The 19,703-nt window shown below is 46.2% G+C and overlaps 1 protein-coding gene across 1 annotated transcript; it reads left to right on the forward strand.

The window, feature by feature from the left end:
- The first annotated feature begins 2,625 nt into the window (after window positions 1-2,625).
- On the forward strand, window positions 2,626-3,531 carry LOC135830313 (uncharacterized). The gene has a single exon (XM_065342577.1). It carries the CDS (start codon window positions 2,626-2,628, stop codon window positions 3,529-3,531), a length of 906 nt encoding a protein of 301 aa, XP_065198649.1.
- Window positions 3,532-19,703: the final 16,172 nt, after the last annotated feature.

Here is a 19,703-nt window from a genome sequence, read left to right on the forward strand (position 1 = left end):
TGAGCAGCCACCACAACAGCAGTCGCCTTCTGGGCCCAGCAAGGCACCAAGGACGCAACCGGGGAGAAACCCCATCCAGCCTGGCCCCAAAGTCTGCTTCCGTTGCGGCGAGCCAGGCCACTTCATCAATTTCTGCCAGAAGCCAGCCGCTCAGAAATAGCTCTGAGGGCTGTGCGGACGGACTCCCCCCTGATGTAATAGATGATGAAGTGTATTCGGTGCTGAGTGTTGTTGACGAGGGGTGCGTGGCGGGCTTGTGTGAATCTGACGATCAAGGGGAACTAGAGGGGCAAGGGGTGGTGGTGGGCAGTTTAGCTAGGTGCAAGCCATTTTGGGAAACTATGGGGCATCCGAATTTGTGCTAAGGATCATTTGTGAAGGGTATCTACTCCCGTTTGTGCAGCTACCAAGGTCGAAAACTGTAAAAAAATCACAGTAGCGCTCAGTGCCAATTTGATTTTGTCACAGATTCAATTAGAGACTTGATGGAAAGAGGGTGCATAAAGGAGGTCAAGAGTGAGGAGGCAATGATTTGCAGCCCTTTAGGCGTGGTAAATAATGGAAAAAAGTTAAGACTCATTTTGGATTTGAGGTACGTCAATACTTATCTGGCGAAATTTAAATTCAAAATGGAAGACCTGAAAACAGTCGCAAGAGTCTACGAAAAGGGCGACTACGTGATTACTTTTGACCTGAAAAGCGGGTACCACCACATTGAAATTGCACAGGAGCATCAAAAGTACTTGGGGTTTAAGTGGTTTAATGCGGAGGGAACTATCACAACCTATGTATTTTGCGTGTTACCGTTTGGCCTCTCCACGGCTCCTTATGTTTTCACAAAAGTGACACGTGTTTTACTGCGGCGTTGGAGGGAGTTGGGCATAAGATGTCAGCTCTACATGGACGACGGGTCTGGTGGGCACTCTACTGTCGAAGGGGCAAAGGTGGTGGCAAAACAGATGAAAGCTGACCTCTTGAGAGCTGGGTTTGTGCCCAATGAACAAAAATCCCAGTGGGAGCCATCACAAACGGTCGAAATGCTAGGCATGCGCATTGACCTCAAAGAGGGTCGAATTTTTGCGACAGAGCGCAGAGTGGCGAGGCTTAAAGAGTGCCTAGCACGGCTGAGCGGTCTAGCAGCGCCACCCGCGAGGGAAGTGGCGAGGCTAGCCGGCTTCCTGTTGTCTATGTCGCTTGCGCTCGGGCCAATTTGCCGTCTGCGTACCAGGGCATTCTACAGCATGATATTGTCTAGGAGTTCTTGGTACGCCCCAGTGAAATGGCCGGATGCGGCCAGGTGCGACTTGGAATTTTGGAGCACGGTTTTTGAAGACTGGCACGGCAAACCATTTTGGAAAAACTGCCCAAAGGCAACGGTCCTGACCTGGTCCGATGCGAGCGACTCTGGCTGGGGCGGATTTTTAGTAGACGGCAGTGCAGTCGAGGTAGCCAGAGGAGAGTGGTCCAATGAGATTTTGAATGACCGAAGAAGCTCCACGTGGAGAGAATTGAGAGCAATCGCGTTGGTGCTTGAATCATTAGCACACAAACTAGAAGGAGGTATCTGCATTCACAGAAGCGATAACCAGGCAGCTGTGCACATTATCCAGGTGGGCAGCAGAAGGGAGCATTTGCAAAGGGAGGCCATGCGAATCCTCCAGGTGTGCATGAAACACGGAATCCGCCTGATTGCCGAATGGGTTCCCAGAGAACAAAATGAATTGGCGGACTACTATTCGAAAATAGTTGACACAGATGATTGGCGGCTAAACCCGGCTGTTTTTGAACAAATCGAGCGTTTGTGGGGTCCCCATACGCTAGATTGCTTTGCGAGTCTGAGGACGAAACAGTTAAAGCGTTTCTGTTCAAGGTGGTGGAATCCGGGATGTTATGCGATCGATGCCTTTACGGTTGATTGGTCAATGGAAACGGTGTGGCTTACACCTCCGTTCCACCTAATACCCAGAGTTTTGAGTATGTTAAAAATGTGCTGCGGCCATGGCACACTGGTTGTGCCTAAGTGGGTGTCAGCGGATTGGTGGCCAAAATTACATGGGAGGCAAAGCTGGAAACCATTTGTAAAAGGAGTTTTGGTGCTACCCCATGATGAAAACACATTTCTGGAAGGTACCTGCCCTTACAACTTGCTGGGGGGCAAGCAATATTATTCAGAAATGCTGGCTTTAAGAGTGTGCATGAAGAATAACTGTTGCTGATTTGCGTACTGACACGATTGCTGTGGTTTTGTGGCGCGAGCACATGTGAGTGCACGGTGCACGAGGCATTGTCCTATGTTGGTGTTCAGGGAACACCATTGCCTGCAGGGCAGGAGGCAGATGCTGCTGACAATGTCATAATCCGCAGGGCGGATGGATGCTGCTGCTGGTGATGCCGATGACGATGTTGTAGCCCACAGGGCTGGCAGACGCTGCTGCTGATGCCGTTGTATAATGCTCTTCAAGTGATGCTGATAGCCGCTGCAGATGCTGAAGCCGACGCTAATGCTGATGACTCTGTTGACAGGCGCCTCACGTTATGATCTTGTGTTCATGCCTAGAGCTGAGGGCGGTTCAAGTGGAGCCAACCCAGGAGCTCGTGAACCTATCCAGGAAGATTCCAGAAGTCATGTTGGCGAGTAGGGCACCGGGAACAGTGACAAAGTATTTGTCGACATTTCAGCGCTGGCAAGAGTGGGCTAGCAGTCAAGAGATCCCGAGCGTACCAGCCGAGTCTTGGCATATATGTTTGTATGTCGTGAAGCTGCTCCAGGAGGCACGGACAGCGTCACCAATAATATCCGCTATTTGCGCGTTGGCCTGGTCGCACAAGGTGCGAGGCCTACCGGACCCCACAGACAACGCACAGGTTCGGAACCTAGTCCAGGCCGCCAAACGACTGCTGGCAGCGTCGAAGAACCGGAAGAGGCCGATGACGAAGCAGATGCTAAACCAAGTTGCTACCAGGCTCTTGCGCAATGAATCACTGCAGAACTTGCAGACAGCGACTCTGATGACCGCTGGCTTCGCAGGGCTCTTGCGGTGGAACGACTTGTCAAACATATACGTCGACGAGATCGAAATCAAGGAAGATTACATGGCACTATTTCTCGAAGTGAGAAAAAATGATCAACTGCGCCAAGGTAACTGGGTGCTGCTGTCAAGATGGCATGGAGCAGTATGCCCAGTGGCTCTAACAGAGCGACTGCTGTCTAGAGGTGGCTACGAAGGCCACCAGAAGTTGTTCGGCTGTATTCGGCAAGGAAACGCTAGTCAAGTTGTCCGGGACCAGATGTCTTACAGCCGTGCCCGAGAGCTGATCCAGGACGCGCTGTGCCAAGCGAACTTCAACCCAAGCGCATTTGGGCTGCATAGCCTGCGTTCTGGGGGAGCATCGGTGGCCGCGGCAGCAGGAGTCCCGGATAGACTGATCCAACGTCAGGGCGGCTGGAGAAGCGAAACATCCATGCGGATGTACTTCAAGGAGTCACTCTCAGCAATGCTCTCAGTGTCAAGGGCACTGGCCATCCATTAGCTATGCTTTGCTGCTCTTGCTGTTGCTGCTGTCCCCGCAGAGGCTGTTTGTTGTTGCTGTGTGCGTGTGCACGTGGGTGTGCATGTGACTGAGGTGTGTTAGGAGTGGGAGCACGTATGGTGTGGCTGCACACAGGAGTGAGAAAGAGAGTAAAAAAGAAATGCCTCATTTCTCGTTGGCTGACGTAGGAAAGAAACGAGAAATGTAGTTCTTTTTTGTCTTTCTTTTGCATGACGTAACATTTGCTGCTCGCAAATGCGAGATATTAGGAGCATGCGCTCCGGCTGCGGCATTCTTTTTCTTCTTGCTTTGCAAGTGTAGTGCCCATGCCCGCCCGCCCTAGTGAATGGTTATTTTGTTGAGTCGTTTGGATATTTCCGTAGCACACCGCTGGCGGTGTGCTCAGATTGCAGACTGCACTAATTTCGATGATCTAGATGAGTTGCTTTCTTTTTTAAAGCTGTTTACTATTGTCGCCGTGAGTTGACAATACACTTGCTTGCTGTTGCTGCTGTCCCCGCTGTTGCTGCTGTCCCCGCAGAGGCTGTTTGTTGTTGCTGTGTGCGTGTGTACGTGGGTGTGCATGTGACTGAGGGGTGTTAGGGGTGGGAGCACGTATGGTGTGGCTGCACACAGGAGTGAGAAAGAGAGTAAAAAAAGAATTGTGGTTTCCGTACCGGGTCTTGAAAGTTGGCTCTGTTGCTCCTAAGTACACACGTCCTGGGTTAAAGGGAAACTGAACGCCAAAAATAAGTATGGCTTATCCGAAGGAGAATTGGGCACTGATTCCGATGAGCTATGTCTCGAGCCGATCAGAGAAGAGGAACCGTGTCAAATTTCATAAATAACACCTTCCATATTTGGAAATTGGGCTTGATGACGTGCGTACTGCTTAGCTGTCACCATGCTGTGTATGCTCAGCAGTGTAATTGAATGGAAGAAAACAATTACTTTGGTGTTTTGCAGCTCTATTTCGTTCCCTGACGGTAACCAAATCTAGATGTAGGAATCTGTAGAGCAGGAGAGTGATACATGTCTTCCCGAAGGCTGTCCAGGCTGCAGTGGTGATGAAGAAGACACGATCATCACCCCGAGATCGATTGTAGCGAATTGGAAAACTCATGGTGAATTTGCTTCCACTCCAAGGCAATGTCGAGGTATGAAGGGTGCTTGTACTGCCTTCCAAAGTGAAGAGGAGATGAACATGGCTTTGCATAGCTGTTGTTCTATGCCAACTTACCTACTCTTGCTGGTACCGTAGTGCATAATTGCAAATTTCGTGGACGAACAACTCGAGTCACTAGTGGCTAGTGAGCAACGCTAACAGGTGAGATTTTTCAATTTGACAAAAATTGTTTTTGTTTGAGAACTGACAGTGGCAGTCATTTGACTCAGTAGGTGTCTCTCTGCTGCTTCTTTCCCTTCATTGGTAGGGTTGTGCTTGAATAGTACAGGTGCTTGAAGTAAAATAAAATAAATAGAAAATGTGGAACATAAATCTAATCAAGCATCAGTACATGTATTGCGAATTCAACTTCAAAGCACATGAAATCACAATGATCACTAAGTTTATGGAATCAGGAGGATCGCTGGGACACCCTAGAGCCCTGTGATCAACGAACACATACACACATGCTATATTGCGCACACACATGTACACATGTGCGTGCACTCCCACCCCATCCCACAGACACATGCATGCAGCGCGCACATCCATACACATGTGCGTGTACCGCCCCCCCCCCCCCCTACACACACACTCCTACCCATACACATGTGTGCATGTACTCCCCTCCCCCCCCCCCCACACACACAGACGGATACACAAACACACAAGCACGAACACACACACACAAGATACGTGTAAGTGTACATGGTCTTCCTGGTGCAGATGCTGGGCCAGCACAATGGAAAATACCTTCATCAAGAAGCTTGATCAAGTGTTGTGATAATGGCATTGTTTGTTTTTACAAAGACGTGTGGGAAGGATTACAATGCGTTATAATTCATAATTGTTCTTTGCCGGCTTGTACTGTGCAGACCAGAATGCTTCGCTATCAACTCCTGGCTTTCCATCGGCATGGTGTTCAGCTGCAGCGGCATCTGGTCCGGGGAGTTCAAGTTGCTGGATGGCTGCACTGACACAGGATGGGTTTGCATTGGTAATGCGATACGGCAGTCATTCCACATCATGAGCTACATGTTTATGTACTATATTGTCGCTCGTCCAGCAACGTCAAGGCTCTGCATGTAAACACAGAAGAACACCATAATAAAAAAATACTACTCAGGGGATAATACTAATTTGGATTATCAATTTCGTGACATTTATGAGTTCCTGTCTAAACCATGCCGTGATATTGATTGCTATCTGCTCACAAAGTACCTTGTATTGTAACAATACTCTGCCTAATCACTACCCTTCGCCAATTATTAGATTCACACAATTTTCACAACGTATGCAACACGATGCTGTCTATTGACACTACTCGTACTCTTCTCCCGTTTTCATCTCCCTCTACCTTATGAATACTCTACATTACTGGTTTCGTTTCTACCCTTTCCATTGCTGCCAGCTCCCAGTCTTTTTCAATGCACAGCACCACCTTGAAATTTTTGTGATTTGATGTACACATACTTTGAAGTTGAAATTCGAATTACATGATCAGATTTTGTTCCACATTTTCTATTTATTTTTACTTCAAGCACAACCCTACCGATGAAGGGAAAGAAGCAGCAGAGAGACACCTACTGAGTCAAATGACTGCCACTGTCAGTTCTCAAACAAAAACAATTTTTGTCAAATTGAAAAATCTCACCTGTTAGTGTTGCTCACTAGCCACTAGTGACTCGAGTTGTTCGTCCACGAAATTTGCAATTATGCACTACGGTACCAGCAAGAGTAGGTAAGTTGGCATAGAACAACAGCTATGCACAGCCATGTTCATCTCCTCTTCACTTTGGAAGGCAGTACAAGCACCCTTCATACCTCGACATTGCCTTGGAGTGGAAGCAAATTCACCATGAGTTTTCCAATTCGCTACAATCGATCTCGGGGTGATGATCGTGTCTTCTTCATCACCACTGCAGCCTGGACAGCCTTCGGGAAGACATGTGTCACTCTCCTGCTCTACAGATTCCTACATCTAGATTTGGTTACCGTCAGGGAACGAAATAGAGCTGCAAAACACCAAAGTAATTGTTTTCTTCCATTCAATTACACTGCTGAGCATGCACAGCATGGTGACAGCTAAGCAGTACGCACGTCATCAAGCCCAATTTCCAAATATGGAAGGTGTTATTTATGACATTTGACACGGTTCCTCTTCTCTGATCGGCTCGAGACATAGCTCATCGGAATCAGTGCCCAATTCTCCTTCGGATAAGCCATACTTATTTTTGGCGTTCAGTTTCCCTTTAACATTACTGATTTTCACTTCAGCTGGGTAGACCAGCAGCTGTGTCTGGCACTTTCCTCTCATAGGGCAGTCAGGCTTAGCTCGGCAGTTGCATGGCAGGTCTTCCTGTTGTGGGCTGAGTAGCTTGTTGTTGTGTCCACGCATGATGGTGGCTACATTCGTTAAACAACTGTAGCTCACCTTCACTGAGTTCTTGTTGAAGATCTTGTGAAGATCCTGTGGCAGGTAGTTATTATTAAACTACTTCTGTTGGGGCACAAAACCAATCATGATTTTTCCCCGCTGTAATCAGAGACCGTTGTTGGGATGGAAGCATGTGTATAATTATGGTATATCTTCGTTCGCTCTGTTTTAGGATAAGCAAACACATTGCATTTCCTACTTTTACTTGTACGGTTGCAAGCGATAGATGGGAGATCAAGTGTTATTTTATTTACGTGTTGTGATATGTGAAACTATCACTTCAAAATGCTGCTTCCTTCATCACTTTCTGAATGAATTCTTTCATCCTGTTCTTCTTTTGTTTGCCATCCCTACCTCACAGCACCGCCATCCTGCTCTGGTAATCCATGTCAGAACGGTGCAACATGTCGACAGAGAGGATCATCATTTCATTGTCACTGTCCACCACTGTATATTGGAACACGTTGTGAAGAAAGTATGTGTGTAAAAGAGAGCACGTCGATGCTGATCTGATCAAGTGGAAGGTTGTATGTAGTGTGTTAAAGAAATCATTAGGAAGGGATCATGTTCACAATACCCATCACTTATCCATATCTTGGCTCGCATCATAATCAAAAACAATGACGTTTTCTCTTCCAAAGACATTCCACCATGTATCCTTGGTGCACAAGGAAGCATCAGTAAATGCTACTTACGTCTTACAAAGTTGGCAGATAGATCACTACAACGAACAAATTCAAACGGTTTACAAAATCAGGGCTGGCTGATGCTTCCAACTCCCTGATAATGTAATAGGGCGCTTGCGGGGGGAGGGGGGGGGGGGGGGAGGGGGGAGGGTACGTAGCCAAGTAGTTGTGACCTAGACAATGAGACACATCATATTCATATGTTATTACTAACTTCTAGTGGGTTGTGAGTTGCCTGGGTGATACACGTGAGAAGCGGTGTGTGGCAATGATGTCCAAGCTTAACCTTTTACCTATTGCCGCTTCACACCTTCCTGTCAGTCTTGTTCCACGGGCAAACAACTGATTTCCAAGCAGCTTGTCTTGCAAATATACATTTTTGCAGTTATTTCCGAAGTCTATGAGTAACCTGTCCTGCACGAGAAAACAATGACCGCACTGTACAGACATGTATCATTACATAATTATGTAAGGAAGGTATTACCTAGTCAAAAGCATCGAAGTTCCGAACTCCATGGATGCAAATTCCGTTGCTCCTCATGAATCGGACTTTCAGAGCATGACTAAGCTGTTGTTTTCCACTAGTTTCCACGTATGGTAATTCTGAGGTAGTGGAGATAGTATGTCTGAGGATCTATCTAATGCCGACCTTGCCATCCTCGGCTTTGACGAACTTCTGGCCAAGAAAAATGAAATCTCGGTCACCAGCAATATGAACCGTGTTGCCATGGTCCGCCTGCTTCGCCAACACGGGATCGGTAACGCAGGTCAGTCACATGTACATACTAGTAGTAATAGGCAAGCAAGTCCTGGCATTGATGAGTTGGCCAAGACAGTGCAGGAACTAGTTCGCCAGATGTCCGCCATTGTAGACCTGAAAGCGGAAGTTTAGTCTCTCCGTTGCCAGCTAGCAGACGTTAGTTTAAAATCACAAACCCACGCAATTATCCCGCCCACCCAACCTACCGGTATGCCTTTGATCACCATGAACCTACATGCACGAGTAGTTCCCCATCCCATCCACAGCATTTGAATTCCACCGTAGCACCAGCCCCACGTTCACAGCAGCAGCATTTGAATCCCAACGCACCCGTACAGTTTGAACAGAGGCTCACAAACACGCGTCCGCTCTACAGCGCCCAACTGATGATCCTGCCACACCGTAGTACTCCACCGCCGGCATACCAACGCCCAGCTGACCAAACACCCACACGGTGCACGCACAGTTCAGTCACATCATACTTCCACAAGACAAAGAAGTCAACACAGGGTCTCCTACGCGGTGGTTCCCGTGTAAGGTGCAAAGCGCTCCACGTCAGCAACATAGACAGCGGCTGCTATGCTGAGGCAATAGCTAAGTGGTGCGCAAACAAAGATTTTCACATCATCAAATGCTCTGTGGCTGAAACACGCTATTTTGGACTGGCTTATGCCCATGTTGTGATTCCTGAAGAGCACTTCACCACGGTCCAACGTGATGATTTCTTGCCTGCCTCCGTACGTGTTCGCGAACGGCGCTTCTCCTCTGACAGTGTAGGCAAATGAGCAGTACATGCATCCTAAATCCCAATAGTCTCCCCTTCAACCCACACCCTCCAACTACTCCAACCGTTTCCTCGAGCCTGGACTCTACACTAAATTTTTTTGCACCACCCTTCTATCCTATCTCCAGCTCCTCTAACCATTTTACTCAATCTTCTTCCCACGTGTCTGTTGCGGTGATAAATGCACGCTCAATAAACGACAAACTCGGTGAACTCTCCATCCTTTGTAATGCCAAGAAGCCTGACATTATCTGCATCACCGAGACTTGGCTCACCACCAACCATACCTTACACTTGCCGAACTATGCAGTATGCCGCCGTGACCGACCGCAAACTCCCTCTAACCTTGACCCCTTCAGAGGTTATGGGAGTGTTGCCATCATGGTGCTCACTACCGCCTTCAGCAAAGTGAGAGAGATTCACTCATTTCGCCAACAGAACTTTGAAGCAATTGCTGTTGAAGCTACTCCCATAGGTTCATCCCAACCACTGTTGTTTGCCTGCTTGTATAGACCCCCTAACCAGCACGCTGCTGACCTATAATATTTTGTAGACAATCTGCGGACTGCTCTCATTAAGCTACCTGCTCCATCATCTACCATTGTAACTGGTGATTTTAATGCCCATTGCCAGAGCTGGTGTGCCTCCGACTCAACATCTGCTGCAGGCTCTGCCTTATGTAACCTTTTTCGCTCCATAGCACTGTCTCAACTTGTTACGTTCCCCACCCATCTAACATCCAATGAGCCCCGTGGCTGCCTGGACCTGGTCGCCACAAACATTCCCGAGAAGTTCACATTCATTGAATCCCTGAGCCTCCTGGGTGCCTCCGATCACTTAATCGTCCTCGGCAGGTTCTCCATAGCTAACGAAATAGCACAGTCTCGAGAGTCCACATCTGACACTGCACCGCCTCGCTTCAGCCATCACTTGCTCACTCAATCGCAATGGAAAGGCGTCAATGCTGAAATTGCCGCAACTCACTGGAGTGACCTTTTATGCGGCCTTGAATTTGATACAGCCGTTTCTAACTTCTCGTCTGGCCTCGAATCGTCTCTCTCAGTCTGCTCTTCTCACCGCGATCACCAGTCAACCACCAGAAACCGAAGCCGCCCTTCACGCCAGGATCCACCATGGATGACACCAATGCTCAGGGCAGGCATTAAGAGAAAGCATGACCTCTACAGCATCTATACAAAATACCCTACCCCGTCCAATGCAACGCAGTACAAACGTCAGCGGAATATAGCAAAAACGTTATCACGTGTAGCCCATAAAGAATGCATCCAGTCCATTACTACTTCTCTCACCGACAGCCAGCATCCATCACTTCACTCATTTATAAGAACTCTTCGTAAATCAGCATCGTCATTGGGCTCTGGTCCAACAGCAATCACACGGTCTGACCAAAGTTCCGCCACTGTTCCTCTTGATATTGCGGATGCTCTGAATGAGCAGTTTTCCAGCTTCTGCGTTAAGGATAGACCTTAATGGTTAGTTCCTCCTATCCACCAAATACCTGTAGAGTCAACGTTTACATCGCTGACGATTTCATCCCGTACTGTAACCAGATACATACGCAGTCTCCCGAATAAGAAGTCTCCTGGTTACGATGGTATACCAAACGAAATCCTGAAACACCTCCAAGACAGCCTAGCATATCTATTATCGCTGCTCTTTAACATCTCTCTGTCGTCTGGAATCTTTCCCTCCGCATGGAAATACGCATTAGTGGTCCCAACTTATAAGCGCAAAGGCTGCCGGTCGGATGCAACGAACTACAGACCCATCTCCCTACTGTGCTGTATTTCAAAGCTGTTTGAGCGCATTGTGTACGATCAGCTATATCGACACTTGTCCCCGTACTTGCATACCATGCAGTCTGGTTTCCGGCGAGGAGACTCCACAGCTCTGCACCTAGTCCACCTAATCCAAAACATCATGCAGGCCCGACATTTGGAAGAACATACTGGCATGTGCTTCTTTGACCTGGCGAAAGCCTTTGACACTGTTTGGCATAGAGGCCTGATTGCCAAGTTGGATGCCTATGGCATTGGTGGCAACCTGCTTTTTTCTTTGAAAGCTACCTAACTGACAGGTTACAGGCTGTACGCGTCGGAAACACCCTCTCGTCTCCCCAGGCAATTAATTCTGGTGTGCCACAGGGGTCAATCCTGGGGCCACTATTCTTTTTAGTCTACGTTAATGATCTACCGATGTCTGTCCCTAATGTTTCACTGTTCGCCGATGACACCACAGTTTCCGCTTCATGTAGTTGCAGGCAATTGCTAGTTAATGACCTCCAGAAAAAGATAAACTCCACAATTTCTTGGATGTCGACTTGGAAGCTGAGACCGAACACTAGTAAGACCAAAGTTATGTTCTTCTGTAGCGGTACTAGTGATCAGTTCTGTAATGTGTCTTTATCATGTCCTGGCAGCTCATCGCCCATAGAAATTGTCCATGAACATAAGCACCTTGGTATTATTATTGACGACTGTCTAACATGGGCTCCTCATGTGGACTATATTTGCAAGACAACTAGTAGTGTTCTCGGCATTCAATATCCTCATCGTGTTCATTTGCCAAATACATGCCGTTCTATGTTTTATCGCTCGTATCTATTACCTATTTTCCAGTATGCATGTCCGTATTGGTGTAGTCTAAGTCTACATCTTGTGAACAAATTTGAAATCCAACATAAATCTCTTCCTAAAATATTGTTTAACAAGCAGCGTTTATTTCCTAGTCTTGAGCTGTATTGTATCAGCAATACTGAGCCACTGCAAGATAATCGCAAACAGCAACTTTGCATTTTGATCCACAGAATTCGCCTATGTAAAATCCCCATTCATCTCTCCGTATTCAATTGGTTTTCTCTGTCCCGGTCCACTCGTAATAGTCTCTCACTTCCCCGTGCTAATTCAGCCGCATTTACCAAGTCTCCTCTGTTTTTGTCCTACAGCCTTTCGCTGCAACTTCCCCAGCATGTTAAGACATCAAAATGTCTTTCCAGCTTTAAAAATGCACTCCGATCGCATAATGAAGTACGATAGGATCTCATTGCTGGATTCTCTAATAGCAATAAAGAGAACAAATTCTGCAGTCATCGCCACACTACAACGAAGTCATGAAAGTTTACCAGAATTAATTTTCTTGTCACATTCATCAGTGGAAAGTCGTGACTGAAGAGTAACCATGCTGAACAATGATTAAATATACATTCAATGATGTGTTACGAGAACAAAATACAGTGCCAAAATAGAATGAGGGAAGGTGAGACAATAGAAGTGAAGTGAGAGCTAAGTGCAACGGCGGGTGAGAAACTAATAATATTAACGCTAAAACTGTGTAGTGAGACAAACAATCATGCTGTGCACCTACGAAAACAATTTTAACGCCACTACATGGTTCTTCTGCTTACAAAGATCAGGCTTATGCAAACGAATACAAACAGCCTCAAGTGCTTTCAACTGACTAGCATACCGTGCACGACAAAGAACAGAAAAACTAAAATCATCATACACCTGCAGACACTTAGGATGAGACAACAAGTGAAGAAAAACGGCAGACTTCTTACGATCACAATCACCATCTGATTCCTCGTCTCCAACAACCGCAACCTCGTCCTCCGTCTCATCTACCAACTCTTCCTCAGTGTCGTCCTCCGTGTCATTCTCCTCATCAACACCGATCGGTCCCAGGCGCGGTTCATGTTTTTCTATATTCCTTTCTTTCCTTTTCTTGCCGTGGTTGGCTATCACCCCTCTCTCGCATTTTGCTTTCCAATTGCTCATGAACCACGAGTTGAGTGAAATCAATACATAAAATAAATAAATAAAAGATGACTTCTATAGAGTACGTAAAATGATAATGCTTTCGTTCACCGATGAACGATGGTTGCTGATAATTTTAAAATGATTTTGGTAGCTGTCATTGCCTGGCTTAGTCACCAATATACACTGATAAAAAGGTAGTGAAAGCGATTTGGAAAACCATTAGGAATTCGATGATGCGTGGCAATGATTGGGGATAAACAGTCCTCCTGAAAAGCAAATTTAACCCGATCGATCCTATACGAAACGTGATTTTTGTGTTGATTGCTCTCCGGAGTGGCTGGATGTAGCTAAGTTTATACAGCAATCCAACACATTGCATCAAGTCAGTGAGGATGTGCAACAACTGAAACTTGAACTACGTACTGGCAGAAGAGATGATATCATATCTTCAACAACTGGGCACGAAGATTCTTACAAATGTAAACTCCACTATGAATCGTATGTCATCTCAGGTTGCCTCCCTGGTGAGTTCATGATATAGCGGATTGCGTCAATTGTACGAGTTGAACATGTGTTTACCCAGCTATAAGTAACTTTGCCATGACTGAATCAGAGTTGATGTAAGTTAGGCTCACTTCTCGTACAAGATAGTGAATGCTTTATGAGGGCATGTAATCAGCCAGTATACAATCCAAACAATGCCATACAGAGGTGTTTGCCTGTAATATTGATGTATATTCATCAACATTCGTCCGAAGCCTGGAGATGGGCACCCACCGTGCAAGCAGTCAGCCACAAAAGGTGGAACGTGCATCATTGTTATGATAATAATTCTTAATGATGTTAGGTGACTTCATAGTAAAGAAAAACAGGACCAAGAAACTATAAGTTACGGTATAATGTCCACTAACACCACAAGTTACCAAACAACCAACTCATGCGATAACATTGTACGACATTGACCAACGGTACTGATGTTCTACAACTAACTGGCTAACAGCTCAAGCACTTCTTGGATGAGCACTCCAACAGCCTCCCAAGTTTGAAGGTTCTAAGTTATAGAAATAAGATGAGGCGGGGAAGGTGAGCGCAACCAAGACAAGCACAAGCTGAAAGTCTCACCTGTGAAGGACGTTGGCGGATGTTCATGCATGTCAATGACGATACTGGCAAGACCACTGGACAATACGGTCAAACCCCGGTTCAAGGACGCAAGGAACATTCCATACAACTTGTGTGGCTCAAAGACGCAAAGATCAATAGAATTAAAAAGGGAAGCTATGCGAACAAGAATCATGCAAAACCGAATGCCTCAGTAAAACAGCCCTGTACTTCGGCTATGTCTTGCCAGTATCGTCATCGACATGCATGAACATCCGCCAACGTCCTTCGCAGCTGAGACTTTCAGCTCGTGCTTGTCTTGGTTGCGCTCACCTTCCCCTCCACATGTTATTTCTATAATTTAGAACCTTTCGAGTTGGAAGGCTGTTGGAGTGCGCATCCAAGATGTGCTAGAGCTGTTAGCCAGTTTGTTGTAGAACGTCAGTACCGTCGGTTAGTGTCGCGCAATGTTATCACATGAGCTGATCGTTTAGTAACTGGTGGTGTTAGTGGACATTATAGCGTAACTTGTAGTTTCTCGGTCCTTTTTTCTCTACTATAAAGTATCCTTGGGTCTCCATTCGGGTTCAGTACGTTATTGGAAACACAAGAGGATTAGAAGAAACCACGCCCGAAGGAACTCAAGTGCCAAACCACCCTCTTATGCAGGATAGCGGGCCTTGCAAGGATTGCGTTCGTTTGCAATTCTAAAGCCTAGTTCACATTTGACGCAACGCCGACGGTACGGGACGTTAGGGCTTGTCGGGAGGGCTGGCGTGAGCTGTAAAATCCTGTACGATTCGTACGACGCGACATGCAGCAGTCGTTGCGACGTTCAACGTCGAACGGCGCGAGTCATACGGCACGGTCCGTGACGGGGTGACTTTCGGACCCAATTTCTCGTTTTTCGGGACTTCTTTTCAATTATTTCTCCTTGAAAGAAGCGGAATCAAGTTCACGATACCAGTTTTTCATGAAGACCGAAAAATTAGACCTGAAAGTAGTGGCATTCAAATAATAGCTCCAGGAAATGATAGAATAGTTTGTCTGTCACGCTTCTGAACTATCCCTAAATACAATAAAAATTATGTGAGATGAGATCTTATGTTGCTAAAATTCAAGTCAAGTCGTGCCAGCCATTTTGTGAGTTATCATGAGAAACGCAGTGTTCGAAATGCTAAAAAATTCCAAGTACGAATCGGGAGTAGTCGGCGCACGACGCCGTCACCTGTTCACACTCGAATTGCAGCCGTTTTGTACGCTTGCGTCCCCGTCTACGCCCGTCTACGGTATGAAAAGTTGGATCGATCCAACTCTTCCCGTCGCTTCCCAATCTGTACGGTAGTACGGTTGCGTTCCCGTCCCTGATGTTCACATTGGACGCCGTCAGACCATCCCGTCGCTTCCCGTCGATCCTTACGTCGCGTCCCGTCGCGCCCCGTCGAATGTGAACTAGGCTTAATAGAGAGCAGTGGTTTGTATATGCATGTAACTCGGGATGTGTATTTTATAATAATTGTAGACCTTCGGTATGAAAGCAATGTTCTACAACTGAGTTGTTATCCTCGCGATCGCAGGCGATCGCAGCTTCTGGTACTACTGATTCCAGTGAGACGAAACGGGGGAACCCCCAAACTGTCCTAATTATTATTGCAGCTCGGGGATCAACGGATTTGTCATAAATATTATATAGTTTTGTGCATTTTGAAAAGCAAATCAAATTGGTGATCGTCAGAAATCTAATTATGGCCTCATCTTTACAAATGTTTAAAGTTACATTGTTGATTGTTCTTGTTGGGATTTACCACAGAATGAAAGGCTGAACGAAGTCCAGGAAAGTCAAGAAGGTAAAATGCAATTATTTATTAATATTTAATGGAATATTGAAATTGACATGGCAAACATTTATACAGCTTTTACAAACGCCCTACCACTGCGCCTGTATGATTCCCATGACCCTCTAGTTTATCATGTGATTGCCCAAAGAAGCAGACACGGTGACAAAATGCCTCAAAGCTGGCTGATGACAACAAAATACTGCAATCCATGATTCTTCTCCAATATGATATCTACCATATTCGTCCTAGAGAGGGATGCCTCGGCGCCACGCATGCCTGTCACAGTGTGGAAACACTAATAGTGCGAAAGAACTTATCTGGACACTGTCTATCCGGGCGCAACACTGCCTTTTCTTCGCCTGCTCGTGGGGCGGTGGTACGTAGGTAGGTATGTAGGTGTTTCGGAAAGCCAGCGGTGGGGGGGGGGGGGGGGGGCTAGAGCACTGTAACTATCAACTTGACCGACATACTTTCATTCCGCGATTTTTCCATGCCAAGACGAGGCATAATTAGAGGTAGGTGAGAGAGAAGACCTTTCCAAGAGGCATTAGAGCCCAAACGCGATCGAGTTGAGTTTGAATTTCGCCGAATGAGCCCTGATCATGTCATGAGTGATTAACTAGCAGGCGCCATGCAGCCAAGTTGTACCAGGTACATTTTCCAGAATTTTCAATTGTAGAGGAGGTTATTGGCAATGTTCTCCGAACGTCGTGAGATATCCCGTGTTCTGTTCCCCTTCAATTATCCAGACTTTAAGTCAAGCCAAATGTTGTTGATATGTTAAATTATTCTCAAGACGTATTCATGACGTGTTGGTATTGCAGAATGTAGAATCTGCGATACTGTGATACTACTACTTCAAATAAGTAGTGAGTGGAAGATGGAGAGCGAGGTTGATAGCTGCTGTTATAATTATGGAGAGTAAGGCTTTCTTAGGGCGGAAACGAGGCTCAGTTGTTTTACCTTTGCGCCCAGGAATCTTAGTACCCTACCGTTTGTGCTCACTCGACCAAAATCGGGCTTAGAGAAATATATTCACGGTTCGCGTTAGACTTGGCTGGACCCCTTCCGCTTCCAAGCAGGACTTGAACCTGGTACCCTCTGTTTTTAGATCATGGTCTTAGACCATCCCACTATGCCTGCCTACCTTCAGATATTGCAAACGCAGTTTTACATTTCCACTACCGGGTAATGCAACAAGAAGTTGGAAGTTTTGTTATGATCAGTCACTTGTAGCTTTGGTGATGGGCACGTATATCTATACTCCACGTCAACTCTTTAGCCTTCTGCCATTCTTTAACTCTTTTATCCCTCCCAACTGAATACCGACACATTTGATTACGACAGAGAATTATTATGTAATGTCACCCCCCCCCCCTACCCTGCGCTGTCATATTATTGGGCAACGATCCCGTTTGACTTTGCGAAGTAAAATAAAAGAATACAAAATACGAACTCTCATGCTGCGCAAGCTCGCGGTAACGCCGAGACCACAGATCGGCGTTTATTGTTGGCTTGTCTCACTAGCATAGATTCCTTCTTGGAGCCCCTACTCTTCCCATTGTTGTGTTGTGCTGCTACTTCTTTCCTCTCTTCTCATGGCTAGGTTGCGTCTGCAGTAAATCATTGTGGACTTCGTTGGCACAATTCTCCATTAATGACTATATTACTATTCTGATTCCTAATTCTGCAGTATCATTTCTCTGCCAGAGAACCGACTCTGGTCCGTCAGATGTATTCAATGGCAGAACACCGATAACAAGATTCGCTGATTACTGTGATCGAGAGACTGACGGAGGTGGCTGGACTGTGTTTCAGAGAAGACAGGATGGATCAGTGGACTTTTACCGTGACTGGAATGCATACAGACGAGGATTCGGATCAGCTTCTGGAGAGATCTGGCTGGGTATAGGTACACTACACTATCTGACGTCACAAGCTGGTAGTACTTATGAACTGCGTATGGATATGGTGTTCGCAACAACTGCAGAGAAGCATTATGCCAAGTGGTCAACATTCCGTGTTGAAGGTGAAGCTAACAATTACAAACTACACGTTTCAGGATTCTCAAGCCCTACCTTGGTGGACAGGATGACTTACAACAATGGACAACAGTTCAGTACTCGAGATCGTGATCATGACTCATGGAGTAGTGACTGTTCCAATAATTACAGGGGTGGTCGGTGGTATAACCGATGATGTTGCCAGCCAAGTGGGGGAGAGGGTTGATGATTGGTGCGAGGAGCTACGCACATTAGCAAAGTTTGCCAGCACAGAGCCTCACGCGGCTTATGCAGCTTTGACTCATGGCCTGCGGGGTCGTTGGGTCTACCTCTTTCGTACGGTTCCCATTCCGGAGGACGCAGTATAAGCGTTGGACAAGGTAATCGAAACTGAGTTCTTGCCGGCTGCAACTGGTCGAGATGCATTCACCACGGAGGATTTTGTGATGCTCAGGCTGCCGACTCGTTTCGGGGGAATGGCCATTCCACACTTTCAAAGCATGAGCGGGACAGAGCGCGACGCTTCCAGAGCAATGACAGCAGCCCAGGTTAGTGAAATATTGCAACAGAACAACACATCATGGACCAAGCAAGCACCGGTGCTTGCTTTGCCCGTAAACGAGGCCTTACCTGTGGGTTGGTGGTATAACCAGTGTCACTATGTCAATGTCAATGGATTGTACGGATGTAGTGATGGAGAGTACACTGGTGTAGGGTACTATCATAACGGGTACAAAAGTTTGAAGTTTGTGGAAATGAAGCCAAGAAGGCGTGGATAAAACCCAATGCACTACTAGATTCACTACACACACTCTGCTCATTTCCAACCAAATGCAATATTCTGCACTTTTACACGTCTTAAGGGGGTTCGGGACAGTTAGGCCCAAAAATTTAATTTCAACATCAGCCCAATCTGACATAAGGTTTGATTAGCTACAGCCTTATATTTTCACTTAGTAACATCAGCTTTTCAATTGCCCGAATAGGTCTTGCCAAAAACACATTTTTTCTTGATGACACAACATAACACAAAATCCCAAAATTGATGAGAAATCGTCCATAACATCAGTTAGGACAGATAATATGACCTAAAATTTTACGGACTGTTCGAGGTATTGACTAAGATGATATCAACATCGAAAAATGTACACTTTGGTTGACGATGGGATCCAGGTCGTCATTTCCTGGAGAAGAACAAAAAGACGCAAAAAATGAAACTTTGGATATTTTTTGCAGCTTATTTTGAGTTTGCCCCATATGTGAATACTTCAAATACATTCTATAAGTGGGTTGGAACAGGTTTACCGCGGCGAAAATAGGGGTCACCGTGCATATTCTGGAGAAAAATCCAAAAAACTGTCAAAATTTGCCTAAAATTGGTAAATTCACGTATCTATATTGCTTGTACTTCTCTGCCGCTGCTTTGGTCATAACATATTGGATTTTTGGCTGTTAGGTGTTGCATAAACTCACTAGAGCCCTCGGCGTTCAGAACAATACAAGGATGGAATAGCTGAACTAGTAAATTTGCCGGAAAACCCTGGGTGCACGCATTATCGATAGGTACTTTTCTCCATGATTACTCTCCTGTTGGTACTTGGTTGTGATACATGTACATG

This window comes from Sycon ciliatum (assembly GCF_964019385.1).
Source record: "Sycon ciliatum chromosome 5 unlocalized genomic scaffold, ocSycCili1.1 SUPER_5_unloc_1, whole genome shotgun sequence".
NCBI lineage: Eukaryota > Metazoa > Porifera > Calcarea > Leucosolenida > Sycettidae > Sycon > Sycon ciliatum.

Coding starts and splice junctions, on each gene's coding strand:
- LOC135830313 (XM_065342577.1), top strand. CDS start 2,626: ATGTTGGCGAGTAGGGCACCGGGAACAGTGACAAAGTATTTGTCGACA.